The sequence below is a fragment of the Toxotes jaculatrix genome, chromosome 1, assembly GCF_017976425.1.
Source record: "Toxotes jaculatrix isolate fToxJac2 chromosome 1, fToxJac2.pri, whole genome shotgun sequence".
Taxonomy (NCBI): domain Eukaryota; kingdom Metazoa; phylum Chordata; class Actinopteri; family Toxotidae; genus Toxotes; species Toxotes jaculatrix.
Window position 1 is genome coordinate 23,057,100 of NC_054394.1, and position 15,983 is coordinate 23,073,082.

A 15,983-nucleotide genomic window follows, 5' to 3' on the forward strand; every position below is an offset into this window, starting at 1 on the left:
TCTGCCAGAAATACCATGGGAATAAACAAAGACCGAGGAAAAATAAACATCAAGTGAAGGTACGTTCTATGTTTGCCTCTTATATGTTGAAGTGAATGTCATAAACTATAAAAATCATGTAAGAATACAGTGCCCTTACTGACACATACGGTAGTAAAATCAAATGCCTGCTTTGTTTGTTCATATGTTTACCCTGCATGTGGCTCAGTAACTTGAACAGAGTAACAGATTCAAAACTGTAGCCTCAAAGTACAAAGTTGGATGTTGAAGTAAAAATTTTTCTACACCCTTCATCCTTTGTCTTTAGTCTTTTCAACAGGTGCATGGATCATGCAGGTGGGAGAGCAGGAGAACATTGAGCCTAACTTTCTGTTAAGTTGGTCATGGCTGACACTTTAAGCCCGTCACTGAATATAGCATATGGCTTAAATTACCCTGATTAGACCCTGCTTGACAAAAAGGCATAAGCTGCTTATTTTTAAGTAGTTTCAAATTTCCCTTGATCCTAATACATGCTTTTTGAAAAGAGAAAAAAAGAAGAGAGAGAGAGGACTTCGATGCAGCTAAGCTTCTCACTGCATTTATATCATAAACCTCATTTAGTGGTGGAAACATACCAACTTGCACACGCACGCACGCACACACACACACTCGTTCAATGAGACATCTTAACTGCAAATATTCTGAAATTCTGCACTAGCTGAAGTCGTCCAATTTCTCTTTAAAATTTAAGTTTAGTGGAGTGTGAGTATGTTCTTTTCAGTGCAGGTAAAGGTGAGTGTGTGAATGTACGTTGATGAAATAGAAATTCACGCATTAAGCTGGCTGGGAGGAACGCCAAACACACTGCAGTAACCACAGTAACTGGAAAAAAAATCACCATATAACACTCACTACAGCACATGTACTGCATCTGTACCTGATAAATGTTTATCACGTCATTTCCTTTTACTCATGACATGTTTTCTTTGTCCTTAAAGTCCTATTTTTACTCTCTTAGCAATTACTCTATCTATCTTCCTTCTCTTTTTGCCTTCTTTTTTCTGCTCTCAAACCCTGTCTCTCATGGTGAGCACTGACCCTAATAGTTAACAGTCAGTCGAAAGCACTGAAAATGCCACAGCACACCATTCCTTTAAAAAGCTTGTCACAGAGTACATTGTGACCACTGATGTCTCAATCAGAGCTGTATTCACAGAGCAACTGCTCTGCACTGACCGGCTGTTAGATTGATTTTTATTTTGGTAAGAAATCACCCTGCCAATCTGAGCAGTACCAAAAAAAAAAAAAAAAAAAAGAAGAAGAAGCAGAGACCTGTTTAAGTAGGGGTTAACATTTCCATGTAGAAGTTCAGGAACAATGAAAGCAATTAGGAAGATATATGTCAATATATGTCAAGAGTATACAGTTAGGCAATGCAGCAACACACAGCACCAAATATTCCTTTTTTCATTTTTTTTTCTTCTCATAAATCCTGACAACTCTGTCAAATGTTAAAAAAGTGTCATGTCGATTCCATTACATACATAGAACCGGGTAACTTTTGTGCACTGAAATAAAAGCTTTATGTATCTGTTAAAATAAACTCTGGCCTTTAATAATGAGATGAAAATTACAGAGCTATTTAAAAGTTGTTTTTCCGATATAAAGCTCATTTACTGTACCTACAGCAAATGGTCGTGAGAGGCCTCTCATAACCCCGATCACCAACATATCCATCTGAACGATGCTTATAGAACTTAACTCCGTAAGTGCTGGGAATGCCTGCCTGTTGCTCATTCTTGGGTCTTCTCTCAGTTGTCAGATATATTGTCCACGACAATGCCAGTATCTGTAACAGATTTACTCCTGAATAATTTATCTCAGCTGTTGGCTCCTGGGTTCTAGAAAAATGTTATTCTTGCTGGCTATGCTGCGGCCAAGAAATTGGTAGCCATGAGGTGGAAAAGCCGCGACAAGCTCTCAGTGAGCAACTGGATTTTCACGTTTCTTGATGTAATTTACTTGGAGTTATCCACTGCTTGTGTGATCAGAGTTAAGGAGTCCAGTGTTGTTTTGTGGGAGTAGGCAGCTAAATCTGGCGGATCTGGCCGTCTTACCATCATTCTGGTTTACAGTCCGTGGGTGCCCTGTGAGGCAGGGGGAGGAAGTTAAAATTTGTTGGGGTTTTTTTCCCTTTTCTTCTGTCATTTTGCTCTTATTGTTTTTTCAGCTGTTAATTACTGTGGGTTGTATTATTTTTGTTATTATTGTACATATTCTTTTTCCAAAATATTGATTAAATTAAACATAAAATATCAAAATACAGTAATTATTACTAGTTGCATAGTAAAATGTTGGACTGTATGGAGAGATTTTTTATGGTTTCAGAGCTTCCCTGCAGATACAGTATGTCACTGGCATCTTTACTGCCTAAAAGGAAACACAAATTTCCGTAGAAATTCTAGTAGTGTGTCAGTTCAGAGGGAGAAAAACAGAAATATAAGGTCTCTATGCTGATCTGCCTCTGAGCTTAAAGGCTAAAGGCCTGTTTACAAAAATTCTTTGGATTCTCTTAACACTCAGAAAATATTTATAAATATCTGACCAAATATTCAGTGATCTCCACACCCAGAATGATTAGTATGATAAAATTATCATTTTAGTAAACAATCAGGAACTGACACTTCACCTGCTGCATCATTTCCATTTCAGTTTTTGTCTCTTTTTTCTAAAAGCCGTCTGCATAATCAAGCAACCCAAATCTGCTGAATGAGGTGTGGGCAGCATGCAGAAGTGGAAGGAAGCCAGACAGGCAGTCTGTTAATAGAAATGATTAAAGCCTAGTGATGAGGCACTGACTGAGAAAAGAGCAAGGACGGGTAAGACAGAGAGCAAAACAGATTGGGATTTTCTCTTTTCCTTAGCTCCACAACCCAAACTACAAGCTTTTGTGATGAGGCTCCCTCACATGGAAGGACATATGAAAAAGAGGAGACATGCAGGTGACAAATATTGAGGCATTTGCTTCAGGAGACTGTTCAGAACTGAGTGAGAGTATAGCAGTTGGAATTATTAGTTAAACAAACTGAAATGTGTTTCAAAACAGAAGATGCTTATGCTCAATACAAACACAAATGTTATATACAGCTTAAGAATTTTGAAATAACTGCAATATAAAATGGTGTTTTTCCATCTTGTCCTTGTTCTCTCTTGCCATCCTGCAGTTGTTTTGTCTTTCAGTGGGTTAAAGTGTGAATGATTTGAATGAGCAGTAGGGCCTGAATGCCTCTGTGGTCCAGAGGGGTTGCAGACAGATATAGGATGTTTTAGCAGAATAATAATTGGAATATTTGTAGAGGTCAAATCCCCCATTGACATCCTTTTATTGCTCTGCCAACCTGCTGTGCTATAAATGAGACTGAGTGGAGCACACAACCATGCATACTCACTCACAAACAGCCCCGCTACACACAGAGCTCCACTATAGATCATCCTTTGATGTATGGAAATTAAGAGACTGAAAAAAAAAGCTGATGTGCCTTCTGAGGCCAAAGCCTGACAGACAAGTGTGAGTAGACTGATGGTGCCACGGGCCGCAAACTGGAGAGTCGTGATGCAAAAAAAAAAAAAAAACCCTAGTGCGCACACACTCAATGTGCTGAACACCTACTACATACAAAGAGAGCATGAAGGTCATTGTATTTGCACTGTAGACTGCTCATTCATACTTTCAACCCGAGTCTCATCACTCACACTGTATATGGCAAAACTACAAAGCAAAGTTTAAGATGCATATTAAAGAACCACCTCAATATAGTTGAGTCCTCGCATTACTTCTTAATGACTCCTCAGGGCATCAAGCCTTTAACAGAAACTGAACCAGAACAGCTTTTCCGTCTTTGCTGCAAAATAAAATTAATGCAGACATGTCTATTTAGTATTATGCAAAGCTTTTCAAGCAAGCAATGTTTCTGCTGCTGACAGGCTGTATTTGAAGAGTTACAAGCTGAAGTAGTCTGGTTGAGCACATTAATACTGCATGTCTCCATGTTTGTCTGATTTCACCATAAACTTAGCATCAAGTGCCACGCAACAAACCATCCTAATTGCTCAAACCTGCCTGCTGGGTGTTGTGGATGTGTTTGTGATGAGGGACAAAAGAAATAGAAATAGAATAAAAAGGGGACAGAGAGCAAGACTGATAAACCAAAAACCAGACAGAGAGACAGACAAGAAAGATAGACAACCAGACAGACACACAGAAAATGACAGAGAAGCAGAACACAAGGACTGTTCCTCCATGTCAGGAGAAATAATGACTGTAGTGCTGAAAAGAAGAGAGGGATGCAGAAATAAGAAGACAGACACAGAGGTACCCTGAACTAAGCTGCAGTTTTGCTTCCATGAGAGACGGGACTGACAATGGGGAAACGAAGGCTGTGTTACACAGTCAAAAGACGGCAGTTTCTGCAACAGAAGCGCAAATCATTACTGCTACCTCTACCCAACCTTGTTTTCATGCTCAAGTAAGCTCTTTGGTGAGTGTCTATGAATGTAATGCAGCCTTTTAGTGTGTCTTCAGGCCTCCCGAATGGCTGTCAGACCTGATGAAAAGGAAGCCACTCAAGAGCATGGTGTACAAAGACAAAATGGGATTTGTGTGTCTGAACACTACATACGGAGACATGAGACACTTAGTGTATGCATCTCTAAATGGTACAAAAACACAGTGAAAGACAGTGACAGAGAAAGAGGACTACATCTCTATAGATGCAAATATATATTCAGCTTGGGGTCCACAAAGTAAGGACATGGACAAAGCCCGAGGATAGATTCAAGGATTGTGCTTTCCATTGATATAACTATGAATCTTGGCCAAGGGCTTGTGGACATGCAGCACAGTTGGGAGAGATGAAACACTCAACAGGAGCATCGTTATCCACAGATTATCAAAGCACCAACAAAACCTAGAGGGGTCCTTACAAGGAAGAGTCAAAACAATAAAGTCACACATTTCACCCCTCACTATGTTTTCTCCTCCTCACCCTTTCCTCCACTCCCTCCTGCTGGGAATGGAGTAGTGGGTAAAATCTTCTTTGGAGCAGCAAGAAACATGCTGTGACAGTACAACTGCACATGCATACATAGTTGCAACCACACATACACACACACGAACACTATGCAGAGATTACTGCTCACCACTTCCTCCTGAGACTTGCTTATGGCAATACAAACAAAGAACATGACCAAGTCTCTTCTGACCACCCAGTCGGTCCCTGCTGCCTGTGACCTTTACCATAGTCTAGATACACTGGCCGAACTCAGACTGTGTGCGCATGTTTGTGTGTATGTGTATGTGTGTGTGTGTGTGGGTGTGTGTATGCCTGTGCGTCTAATTATAAAAAAAACAGCCAATTTGTGTTTAACCAACATGGAGACTTGGGCTACATTTAAACAGCATATTGACCTAATGTATTCTCTTGAAAAATAAACCTATAACTCTTGTAGATGTGCTACAGGAGAAGATTAATGTCACTATCAAACAGCAGGGCTGATGCGCAGAGCGTAGCATAGATCAAACACCAAACTGATAAAATATAATGCATATTTACAGAATCAACAAGCATCTAATCCCAGAATAATCCACAGAGAGTTACAAAAGTGGAAAGGTAAGAGTGAAGCTGAAAGTACAGCAGAGTAATAATTAAACTCTCCAAACCACATCGTTTAATGACCAGATCTCTATTCAAATACATACACAAACAGTGATCCTGGACCTGGTCTCTCCACTAAGATTTTTTTTGGTAAAAGTAGTTTGTTTTGATGGACCTTTTTTGGAGGTTAAACTTAAGTGATTTGAAATGATGCAATGTTAAAATGTGATTAAGATCTTGATACCAGTAGTTTATATGGTTGGACAACCAACACAGCTCATTATCTTTTCATTACGCTCACCTTTCCAATCATCTACCACTGCCATTAACCATACCATCACTGTTGTTTAAGTCAGGCGATAACGTTGATAATGGCTATCATCAAACAAGGGGCCAGAGTGTTCTTTCTAAATTGCTAAACTATTATTAAATTTTCAGATTTAATAGCATGTCCTCTGTTGCCTAAACAGAAGACAGCAGAAGATAACATGTTTGAGCTCCTGACAGACAGTTTGTTACACAAAGCTGATAAATAATGGAGGAAAAAAAGAAACACTTTTGTGCTTGTACGCCTTTTGTTTGCTGATAGAACAGTCCAACTATTAGATTACTAATTAAGTATTTGTAAGACCAGTTGGTGGGGAGTGGATGAAACTCCCTGTGCACTGGGAAAGCTAAAGAACTTAAGTTGACACCAGAAGGAAACCAAAAACAACAGCAATAATCACACTGTGATATCAGCTCAGAGAGAGTGGAAGGTAGACATAGTGCTAGATTATCAAATAGCAATGTGCATAGTGATCCTTGCATGCTTAAAAAGAGTCAGAATACATGATGTGCAGTACCTTGGTGCAGCGGAACAGCTGCCTTTTGTTTTCTTTTCAGATCATACTAAATGTGTCGGTCTAAAGACCTAAGACCTGCATCTGTGTGGAGGCTTGTGCGTATGGGTAACGTATATTACCTCTGCTGGCCCGGTCGACATGCTCTAGGTCGTCAATGAACTTGATCACAGCTGGAAAATCCTCCTCACATACTTGGGCCAGGAAGTGGAGCAATGTGGTCTTTTGGTCAGCTGACTTTGTGTCCTTTAGCTGTAGTAAAATACATATACACAAAAATATACAGTTACACACAAAGGCCAATGACAGCAAAAAGATGGATTTGATTTCAGCTCGTTTAGCCTCAACACAGTATTAACAGACTCTCTGATCAGGGACAGAGGGAGAGCATATTTGCACTAAGTGGTGTCTCAGACCTCCCTATTTACTTCAAATGTCACAGGCTAAGCCTAACTTTATAAGTATAGATTTGTTGTACAGGCAGTGTTCTATTACTAAATAAACAGAAAAAAATATAAAATACATATAAAATATACAATTCTTATTTGTGCATATATTTGTAGAATCCACCTTACTGCTCTTTCGTCAACAGTGGAGAAATAAACAGGAGTTTTTGTGTTCTATGACCATATCAGTTGGATGTTTTGCGACAAAGGAGCATGTGTAATTGTCCTACATTTACCTACTGTAAAGCCTTTCAGTAGCAATATAAATAGCAGAAAAATAAGTATTGACAGTGCTACAGATGATTTCATGTCTCATACTCATGCAGTGGAAGGATATTCACAATGTGATGACCTTTCTTGCACTCCGTACCTCTCTCCCCAACAAATAACAATTTTTCAATTTCTCTGATAATTTTCTATCATCGCTCTCTTACAGTCTAATTCCAAGATGTCTCTCAGTATCCCTGCCAAACATCCCTCCTGTGGAGTGCGTTGCTGTGCGTTGCTGTGTATCTCTCTAGGTGATCTATTGGTAGACAGCAGTGTACTCAGCCCCGCTGGGTTTAATCATGTTTGTATTATCTCCTCTAATCAAACATTCTCATCTCTCTTTTCATTTCTGTTTTCCCATTTTTTCAAAAGCTTCAAGTGCTCGTTCACAAAAGGTCCCTCTCTGAATTTAGATGGATGGTAATCATAGTTGACAATGTAAACATTTTGCTTTTTCCAGTTGGGCTGGGTGCAATTTTCTTGTGCCATGGAGTGTGCCATGGAATTAAGTTGTCAAACTTGGGAGCAGGCATGAAGGTGATGTCTTCCTCTGTATATCCTGCCTCTGACATCGACTCACGTCTTGGTCCCCCAACATACGAGCACAAAGATAAAGAAACAGATACGCTGGAACAGCAGCATTAGCAATGCGCTAAACACAAAAGATATTCCCTCATAGACACTAAGCTTGGGTAGTCCTGCAGGGTGTGTGAATTTTCAAAGGGATATTGGCCATAGTCTCAGTTATCTATTCTGAACAGGAGAATGAGAATAAAGTATTCCCTGGGTTTGGCCACTTTGATAGATGTGAGCAGATAGAGGGAAAAAAGAAAACTGTCTTGTGGGGCTGATAGTGTTCAATCAAATGAAATAGTTTCAAACAAAATGTCTCATCACAGCAGCCACTTTAGATCAGTTCACTGATAGGACTCAGCCAAGGTGACAAAAGAATGCAACGAAAAACGCTAACACTCCTAAAATGCAGCCACACAAGAGTAGATATGCACATATATGTTAACCCAGGCACTCAAAGCACAAAACACACACACACACAGATATACACCATAAACACACAAAGGTTAACATTTGGCATATTTGCACACGAGTTCATCCTGAACACTGAATCTGTCCTCAGCCTAAACATTATTGATTTTTTTGGACTCGAGCTTGTACTTACGACAGAAAATGGCAATAGAGTGTCCATATTGTAAATGATTGCAATCACTCATGTTGAACCACTGCTCATGGATGGACAAAGTTCTACATACTGTGTGAACATTAGATTAGAAGATCAGCATTTTAACCCTCACCTTGCAGAGGGAACTGAGGTCGAAGCCGTAAGACTGGGCATTTCGAGAGCCTGCATTCATGTAATTCCCCAGCAGCAGCACCACCTCCAGCAAGCGGCCGAAGGAGCAGCTCTTCCTGACCTCATCACAGGCAGCATTTACAGCCAGGATATCCGGACGCAGGTTGTTTACCTGCTCCTCGAACTGCAGCCGGAAGAGGATGTGGCTGAGGCGAGGGCGCAGCCGCTTCACACTGCTCATCTGGGGGAGGGGAACAGCGATGGAGGAAACGAGGAAGCATGATGGAGGAAAGATTAATATGGAAAGCAGAATTAACCCCCCCCCCCCCAAAAAAAAATCAGAAGAGGAGAAAAGCAAGAGTAAGGAAAAGTATGTCAAACAGAGAGAAGAAAGTCAAAGAACATAGTCAAACTTAAAATAACTACAATCACACTTTTGGCACACTTTCACATTCAGCCAATCTAATTTAAAAGACATTTATGCAACCAGCATGCTGGAAAGTGTTGCTAGGCAGTAGTAATAGATGCTGGCAGTGATTTGATTTGGGACCCAGGTCTGGTAAGTTAATTGTGGAGTTAGTGTCCATATAGGGCAGGCAGTGGAGGGGGTGGAATATACAATAGGCTGCCTTGGATTACCACTCTCACACAATTAGAGAAAATTGGAAAATATTGCATTGGGCCCAGGGCCGGGCCACAACAGTGATTGTGTATGTGTGTAGGGAGGTGGGGAGGGCGCAGGTTCCAATTGTCTGTTTCACACAACAGCTGGCTGTGCGGTTTGATGTCCTCCATCAAGGGTTTAATTATAGCTACTGTAATGTTATCAAATGACTATTTCAGTCGGTGAGTGAGTGAGTGTGTGTGTGTGTGTGTTTGTATGAGAGGCAAGCAGGGAGAGAAAACAGGGCAGGAGAACAAAATTAAGAAATGGCAAGGTGAACAAGAACCACACATAATGCTAAAATGCAGCCCAGCGATGGGAAAAATAATACGAAAAGGATATTGTAGCAAGGAAAAAATTATCAGGGGAAGAAGAGAGAAAGCAAATACACCAAGCAGTCTTCAGAGTGAATGTGTGCAGCTGTTGTTTCCATGAAGGCTATGATGGGCAGTGGTCAAAATTGCGCTATTGACAGTAGTGGTTACAATTTGAGGGGACGGTTTCAATACATAAACAAACAAAAAAATGGTCATGGAGGTTATGGAAAATATACTTTGGATATTGCAGAGTTCGGTGAGGTGGTAGGCTGGTGATATACCACAGATTTCCCTTATGCTATCGATATGAACAGTGAATTTAACAATTATGCATCATAGTGCAAAAATAAATGAATGTGAGTAAATATTCTGGCAACTTGTAATAAACGTCTCTGCAGCGTGATCCCAACAATTTAAATCCTATATGAGTGACTTTAATTCAGTTTAATACATGTCAGTCATATGGGCTGTGACTACCACTGAGCCCAGAGGATGCACATGCTGGTAAACAGAATGATTCCTCAGATTTCAGAGACTGAAATAAAGTCAGTAAGTCATCAAGCACTACCGATGTACAGCAATAAAAGCTACTGTACTGCATGAAGTTGACTGGTGCAAAATTCATAAGAATGTGCTCTAAGAATACACTCTGTTGGAAGATCAAGAGCTTTCTTGTCCCTTGTCAAAGAGAACATTTAACTTATTCATGTAGCTGCAGAAAGAAACTTTAAATGTCTACATTACCATTGTGTCCAGAGCACTGTAAGGACTTTTATAATGTAATCAGGTCTGCTTCCTAGAATAGACACTGCTACTACACACTACAACACACATGGTAAAGTTCAAATCAAGAGTGAGAGTGGTGGATATTGAAAAAAGAAAAGATAAAATGCATGTGTTTGCACAATGGTAAATTAAAAATTCCCTTTGAACCTGAGCATTTCTGATAGGTGAAAGCACACAGGCCTCCTTGGGCCCACGCAGGCACAGCAGTGAAACATTATATAAGCATGCTCTTCTTTGTTCTATGTGTCTCTGATGAACTATACACAACAGCTGAGCATGCTTTATTCCCCACCCCACCCCACCATACCCCACCCCACCATCCAGCACTCAGTCACTGCATTTTCATTCAGTGATAAGACTCTCTTTCATGGGTGATTGCAAACAGGTGGGTGCATGGGGCAAAAGAAGATTACTGTATGTTTTGTCTGTAACTTAGTTGCTAGGCAGAAACACAAAATACACAAAAAGTGCTACACTCCTCATGCATAATTCTAAATAAACCTCCTTTGAAAAGTCTTTAAGAAAACGATGCAGACATAATTAGGCAGCAGTGCTGCTCTTTAATGTGCATAAATTAGCACAACAGTCCACAGGTGTCCTGTCTTTCCTCTCAAGGCTTAAAAAGATAGAATTTTAAAAAGCTCAGATTAGGATATTCATATGAAAGTGCTCTGTTTGTGTGTGTGTGTGTGAGTGTGTGTGAGCATGTGTATAAAGAGAAAGAGAGACATTAAGGGAATTATATGATGCAAATACAAGACAAGTTTACATTACATTAACAGTAAAATAATAATAAAGCAGTTTTAAAAACAGTGTATGCTTATCTATGCTGTATTAAATCAATTTATTCATAGTAAACTGAATTTCATCTTCACCGATACATAAAAGAATATATTGCCAAAGGTTTTCTACCCATCCATCAAAAAGACCACAACACAAAGAAAAATAATTTCTGATATACCCGTAGACCTTCACACCAGTTATAAACAGCTGGTGGAGAGGTTTTGTGTGTGCATGCTTGTGTATGATTGTGCGTACTCACCACAACCCCAAACTGCTCAGGCTCTGACAAATTTGCGTACTCGTTTTCATACTTGGCCAAGGCATTCAGCTGCTCCTGCTCTGGCAGGTGCTTTACAAGGTTCTAGAGGGGAGAAGAGGAGAGAGAGGAAGAAAGGGAGTGAGAAGTAGCATGGAGGACAATAGAGGAGAGAAAGCAACCCAAAAAAAAGGGGGGGGGGGGGAAAGGCTTGTGGTGTGTGGTGATGGTCATGATACATGACCCATTTAATTTTATTAATTGTACTTGATACCACATTATATCCACCTAATTTTCATATTTTGATTTCTTAACCTTTTACAATATGTAATGATTTTAAAGTGCCCAAAATTAAGCTGTTTGCCCTCTGGGGGGGGCTCTATCTGGGTTTCAACTACAAACATGTAGTTGCCCACAGCCCATGCTTGAGCAATGTGGTGTTTTCTTTCAATTTAATTTAGAATGAGCCCTAGGACTACCATTCTTTGTTCTGTGCTTGTATAGAAATTCAACCTATTGCTGTTCTGTTTGTTGTGTTTTGGTGCGTTCCAATAAAATTTATTTTATAATCAAATATAGGACTATATCCTTAGGGCTCTATGTATGTATACAGACAACCGAAAGCGAAATTGTGATTGGGTTTTTTCAGTCAGCCAAAAGGAATAAATGTTAAATTATTTAAGCTGCATTGATTACATTACCCTCTCATCTGAATGTAACTGCCATTTCAACAAATACTGCTACTGTGTGGTAAATATATTGGTCCAATGCATTTAAATTGGGTTGAAAATCTGTTCCTGATGCCTGGAGACAGAACAAATATTGCCACTTACATTACTTGAGTTTTTATTGATGCAGTATAATGGAATTTGCCTTAATGACTATTAATTATTTGCGTGTTGTAATTAACAATTATCGATCAAATTAATTCTTTAAAATGTACATCCGGTGCTCAAGTTTGTTTGTTTGTTTCAGCTCAGCTTACACACACCCACGCTGACCGATCACAGTCAAACAATTTAAAGTCCTTAAATACATCAGTCAATATTTGGTGCACAAATTGTGAGTCATTAACATTTTACATTTTTGGTAACATCTAAACACTAATTTATATTTAACTTGACAAATCTACACAGAATGTTTAGAGTATTCTTATTCATGCCTTTCATTATAGCCTTTTAAGACTTTTTAATTACCAGACCACTCTAGAAGTCAGTTGACAGTGTCGAGCTTGTCCCAAATGCGGCTACCAAGGTACTGAACAAAACTAGAAAATAGGAGTATTTCAGAATTCTTGCCTTCCTGCTCTGGTTACCTGTGTCCGTCGGAACTGATTTTAAAGTTTCCTTGCTTGTTTGCCTCATTCTACACTGTTGACCTTCTCCATCCATACAATCCTCTTAGTAGCCCATGGCTGACTGACCAGTTGTTGCTGACTATTCCCAGGGACAAGTTGGAGACAGAGGGTAGTAGGGCATTTGCTGTCAGGGCTAAAAACCTCCATAACTTTTATTTCACTTTTGGTGCTCTGGTGAATATGTATTTTCTAATCATTTTATAATAAGAACACCTATTGGTACCACAAAACACACTTAACTGTGGACAACAAGGGACCCAGCAAGAAGGGCCTTAGTCATGAAGGTGACCAAAAACCCAGGAGTCACTTTCAAAGAGCCTCAGAACCTCATGACCATCTCAACAGCAGCACTCCATTTATCAGCCCTTTACGGTACAGTGGTAAGACACAAGCCACTTTGAGTTAAAGGCATATCACAGCCGTCTTTGAGTTTACTAAACAGCATTTAAAGGACTCTGAGAACATGAGGAAAAAAATTCTCTGGTTTGATGAAACAAAACTGAACCTTCTGAGCAGAACTCCAAACACTACGTCTGGCAAACACCAGGCACTGCTCATCACCTGGCAAATATCATTCCTGTGGTAAAGCATGGTGGTGGCAGAATCACACTATGGGGGTGAGCAGCAGGGACAGAGAGTCTAGTCAGAATTAAGCTCCAGAGTTCACACAACCTGAGACTGGGGCAACAATTCACCTTTCAGTACGACAGTGACCCAGAGCATAGAGCCAAGAAAACGCTGGAGTGGCTTTGGGACAAATTTTTGACTGTCCTTGAGTGGCCCGAACAAAGCCCAGACATAAACCCCATGAAAAATCTGCTGAGAGACCTGAAGATGGCAGTTCACAGACACTTCCCATCCGATCTGGCTGAGCTTGAGAGGATCTGTCAGGAATAATGGGATAAACTGCCCAAATCCAGGTGTGCAAAGCTTTTAGAGACTTACCCAAGAAGACCTGAAGCTGTAATTGCTGCCAAATGGGCTTCAACAAAGTACTGAATTAAGGGTCTGACTACTTTTCTAAATGCTAGATTTCAGTTTTTGATAGTTGATAAATTTGCATACATTTCTAAAAACAAATTTTAACTCGAGTATCAACTGATGGGCAAAAAAGGCAACTTTATTAATTTAAAATCAAAACAGGACTTGATCAGCCAGACCACATCAGGAGGTGACCTGGTTTGTGTTGTAATCAGATCTCAGTCAGGTATAAAAGAAAGAGAACTCTATCATGCAAGTTTAAAGGTCATCTAAGTCAGTGTCTCCCTGCTAGATTAAAGCAAGCCGGGCAAAAGCTCAGAGTAGTAGCAGTAGCTAACAAGTCTTCCCTCAAAAAAAGTGATTTAAATGAGTGATGTATGACGCATTACTCCTGAGAGAGAGAGAGAGAGAGAGAGAGAGAGAGAGAGAGAGAGAGAGAGAGAGACAGAGAGAGAGAGAGAGAGAGAGAGAGAGAGACAGAGAGAGAGAGAGAGAGAGAGAGAGAGATAGAAAGATACAGACAGGCAGACAGAGAGATAGAGAGATAGATAGAGAGACAGACTGGCATTAAAATTGAAATGTCACTGTTAAGCACATAAAACTCATGGCCACAAAGCAAAGCGGTAAAGCAGTAGCAAAACAGAACAGCAGAAAAATATAATTAAAAAAATACTGCTTAACACTGGCATCACACTTATTTATTTATCTATTCACAGATTGCCTGGGCTCACCAACTGCTTCAACACCTGTTGTACTGTAGGTTTTACAGATGCCCGGTACTTCAGCCGCAGGCTACTTGCCATTTCAAGGTAGGCAACTAATCAAGGCAACAGACAAGAGTTGAGGCATGAACCTGAGCAACTGAGTAGGCGAAGGGCAGCACTAAAAATATACTTCCTGCCTCAAGGTGAACAGTTGCACATTGCAGGATGGGCTAGTTTCAAATATTCTTTCCATCTTAGAATTGGGTAGGTGGACATATGAGTTAGGTGGTCAGTACAAGTAGTCAGATAAGTAACTGAAGGTCACAAAATTTTTACTACTTCATGCAAAACTTGCCTTACCTGGATCATAGGTTCAGTGAGTTGCTCTTCATCCACCTCCACTATCATGCGGCGAATTTCCTGATACGGCATACGAAAGGAACCCAGGAAGATGGCTACACAGAAACAAAGAAAGATGCAACAAATTCTGTGTTAAATATAAAAATGATCCTCAGATGACCAGTTTTGCTGCAGTATCAGGCAACTGGTCACCCAACTTTATAAAAAAACAAAATGAAGGGACATGAAGTAGGAACCAAAGAGTAACACAATTAAAGATACATCAATACATAAGTCAGCCACACATAAAACACCTTCAGAAAAGTGATTTGAGAAGTTACACTGATTCAGCAAGCATGAGATCCTCAAGAAAGCAGTACCACCAGGGACTGAATGGCAAATACCTTGTCAGGATAAGTCATTAGTCTAGTCAGTGGAACCATTAGAAAAACCCTAGTAGTTAAAAGATGTGTGACCAGAAACAGAGCCATCTGTTCATCATTTATCATTTGATTTCTTTTCTTCTAAGTGTTTTGTATTTAAGCAAGTCTGGTGTAAGAGAATTACAAATATCAACTTGGCAGGATATACAGTAAAACCAGTAGAAATTCTCCAAAATAAATGAGGGAAATAGGAACGAGGTTTTTTCCGGTCTCATTTGACAGATTTACAATGCATCACTGACTGAACTAATAAGACCAAACTGACCAATGAAATGTATTGTTACTAACAATTACAAAGGCATACGTTCAACAAAGGTCTGACTGATTAATCCTTCTTCACCATGTAAAAATGTGAGCTGTGAACCTGCATTGCTAAGAGAACATTTTAACTCATTAGAAATCATTACATTGAATATATTTGCAGTGTATTAGCATCAATCAACCAAGAGAACTAAAGCCCCACATACTCATTCTCAATCAAAGCTTAGACTCTTTACCTCCTATGGTAGAACACATAAACTGCCGACTCTCCTTTTTGTCTCTCCTCATTCCTGCTCTATAATTTCCGCTGCATGATTTATCACTGTTACTGGGCTGATTAGTCTCATTTTCTTTTAATACATGAAACAAAGGTCACAGCTCCCCTTGATATAAGCCAATGAGGTACTAAGATCTGGGAGTGCTTAAGAGATCAGCTGGTTCCTCATTAATGCCGGGTGCTTTTAAAACGGTCATTTTAAAACCACGCGTGCGTCACTCACACAAGAGAGTGTGTGTGTGTGTGTGTGTGTGTGTGTGTGTGTGTGTGTGTGTGTGTGTGTGTGTGTACACATGTCTGCATGTGAGAGAG

At 39.9% G+C, this 15,983-nt stretch overlaps 1 protein-coding gene across 4 annotated transcripts in view; it reads right to left on the minus strand.

Annotated features, from left to right (window-relative positions):
- Window positions 1–15,983, minus strand: part of LOC121185174 (protein diaphanous homolog 3-like) — a 140,318-nt gene that overhangs the window by 64,138 nt on the left and 60,197 nt on the right. For all 4 annotated transcript variants that reach the window (XM_041043229.1, XM_041043221.1, XM_041043211.1 and 1 more), the window contains 4 exons: window positions 14,712–14,806; window positions 11,313–11,414; window positions 8,505–8,744; window positions 6,601–6,730 (listed from right to left, as the gene is read on the minus strand). In XM_041043229.1, the coding sequence (XP_040899163.1) occupies window positions 6,601–6,730; window positions 8,505–8,744; window positions 11,313–11,414; window positions 14,712–14,806 (567 nt within the window). The remainder of the gene's footprint in view (window positions 1–6,600; window positions 6,731–8,504; window positions 8,745–11,312; window positions 11,415–14,711; window positions 14,807–15,983) is intronic.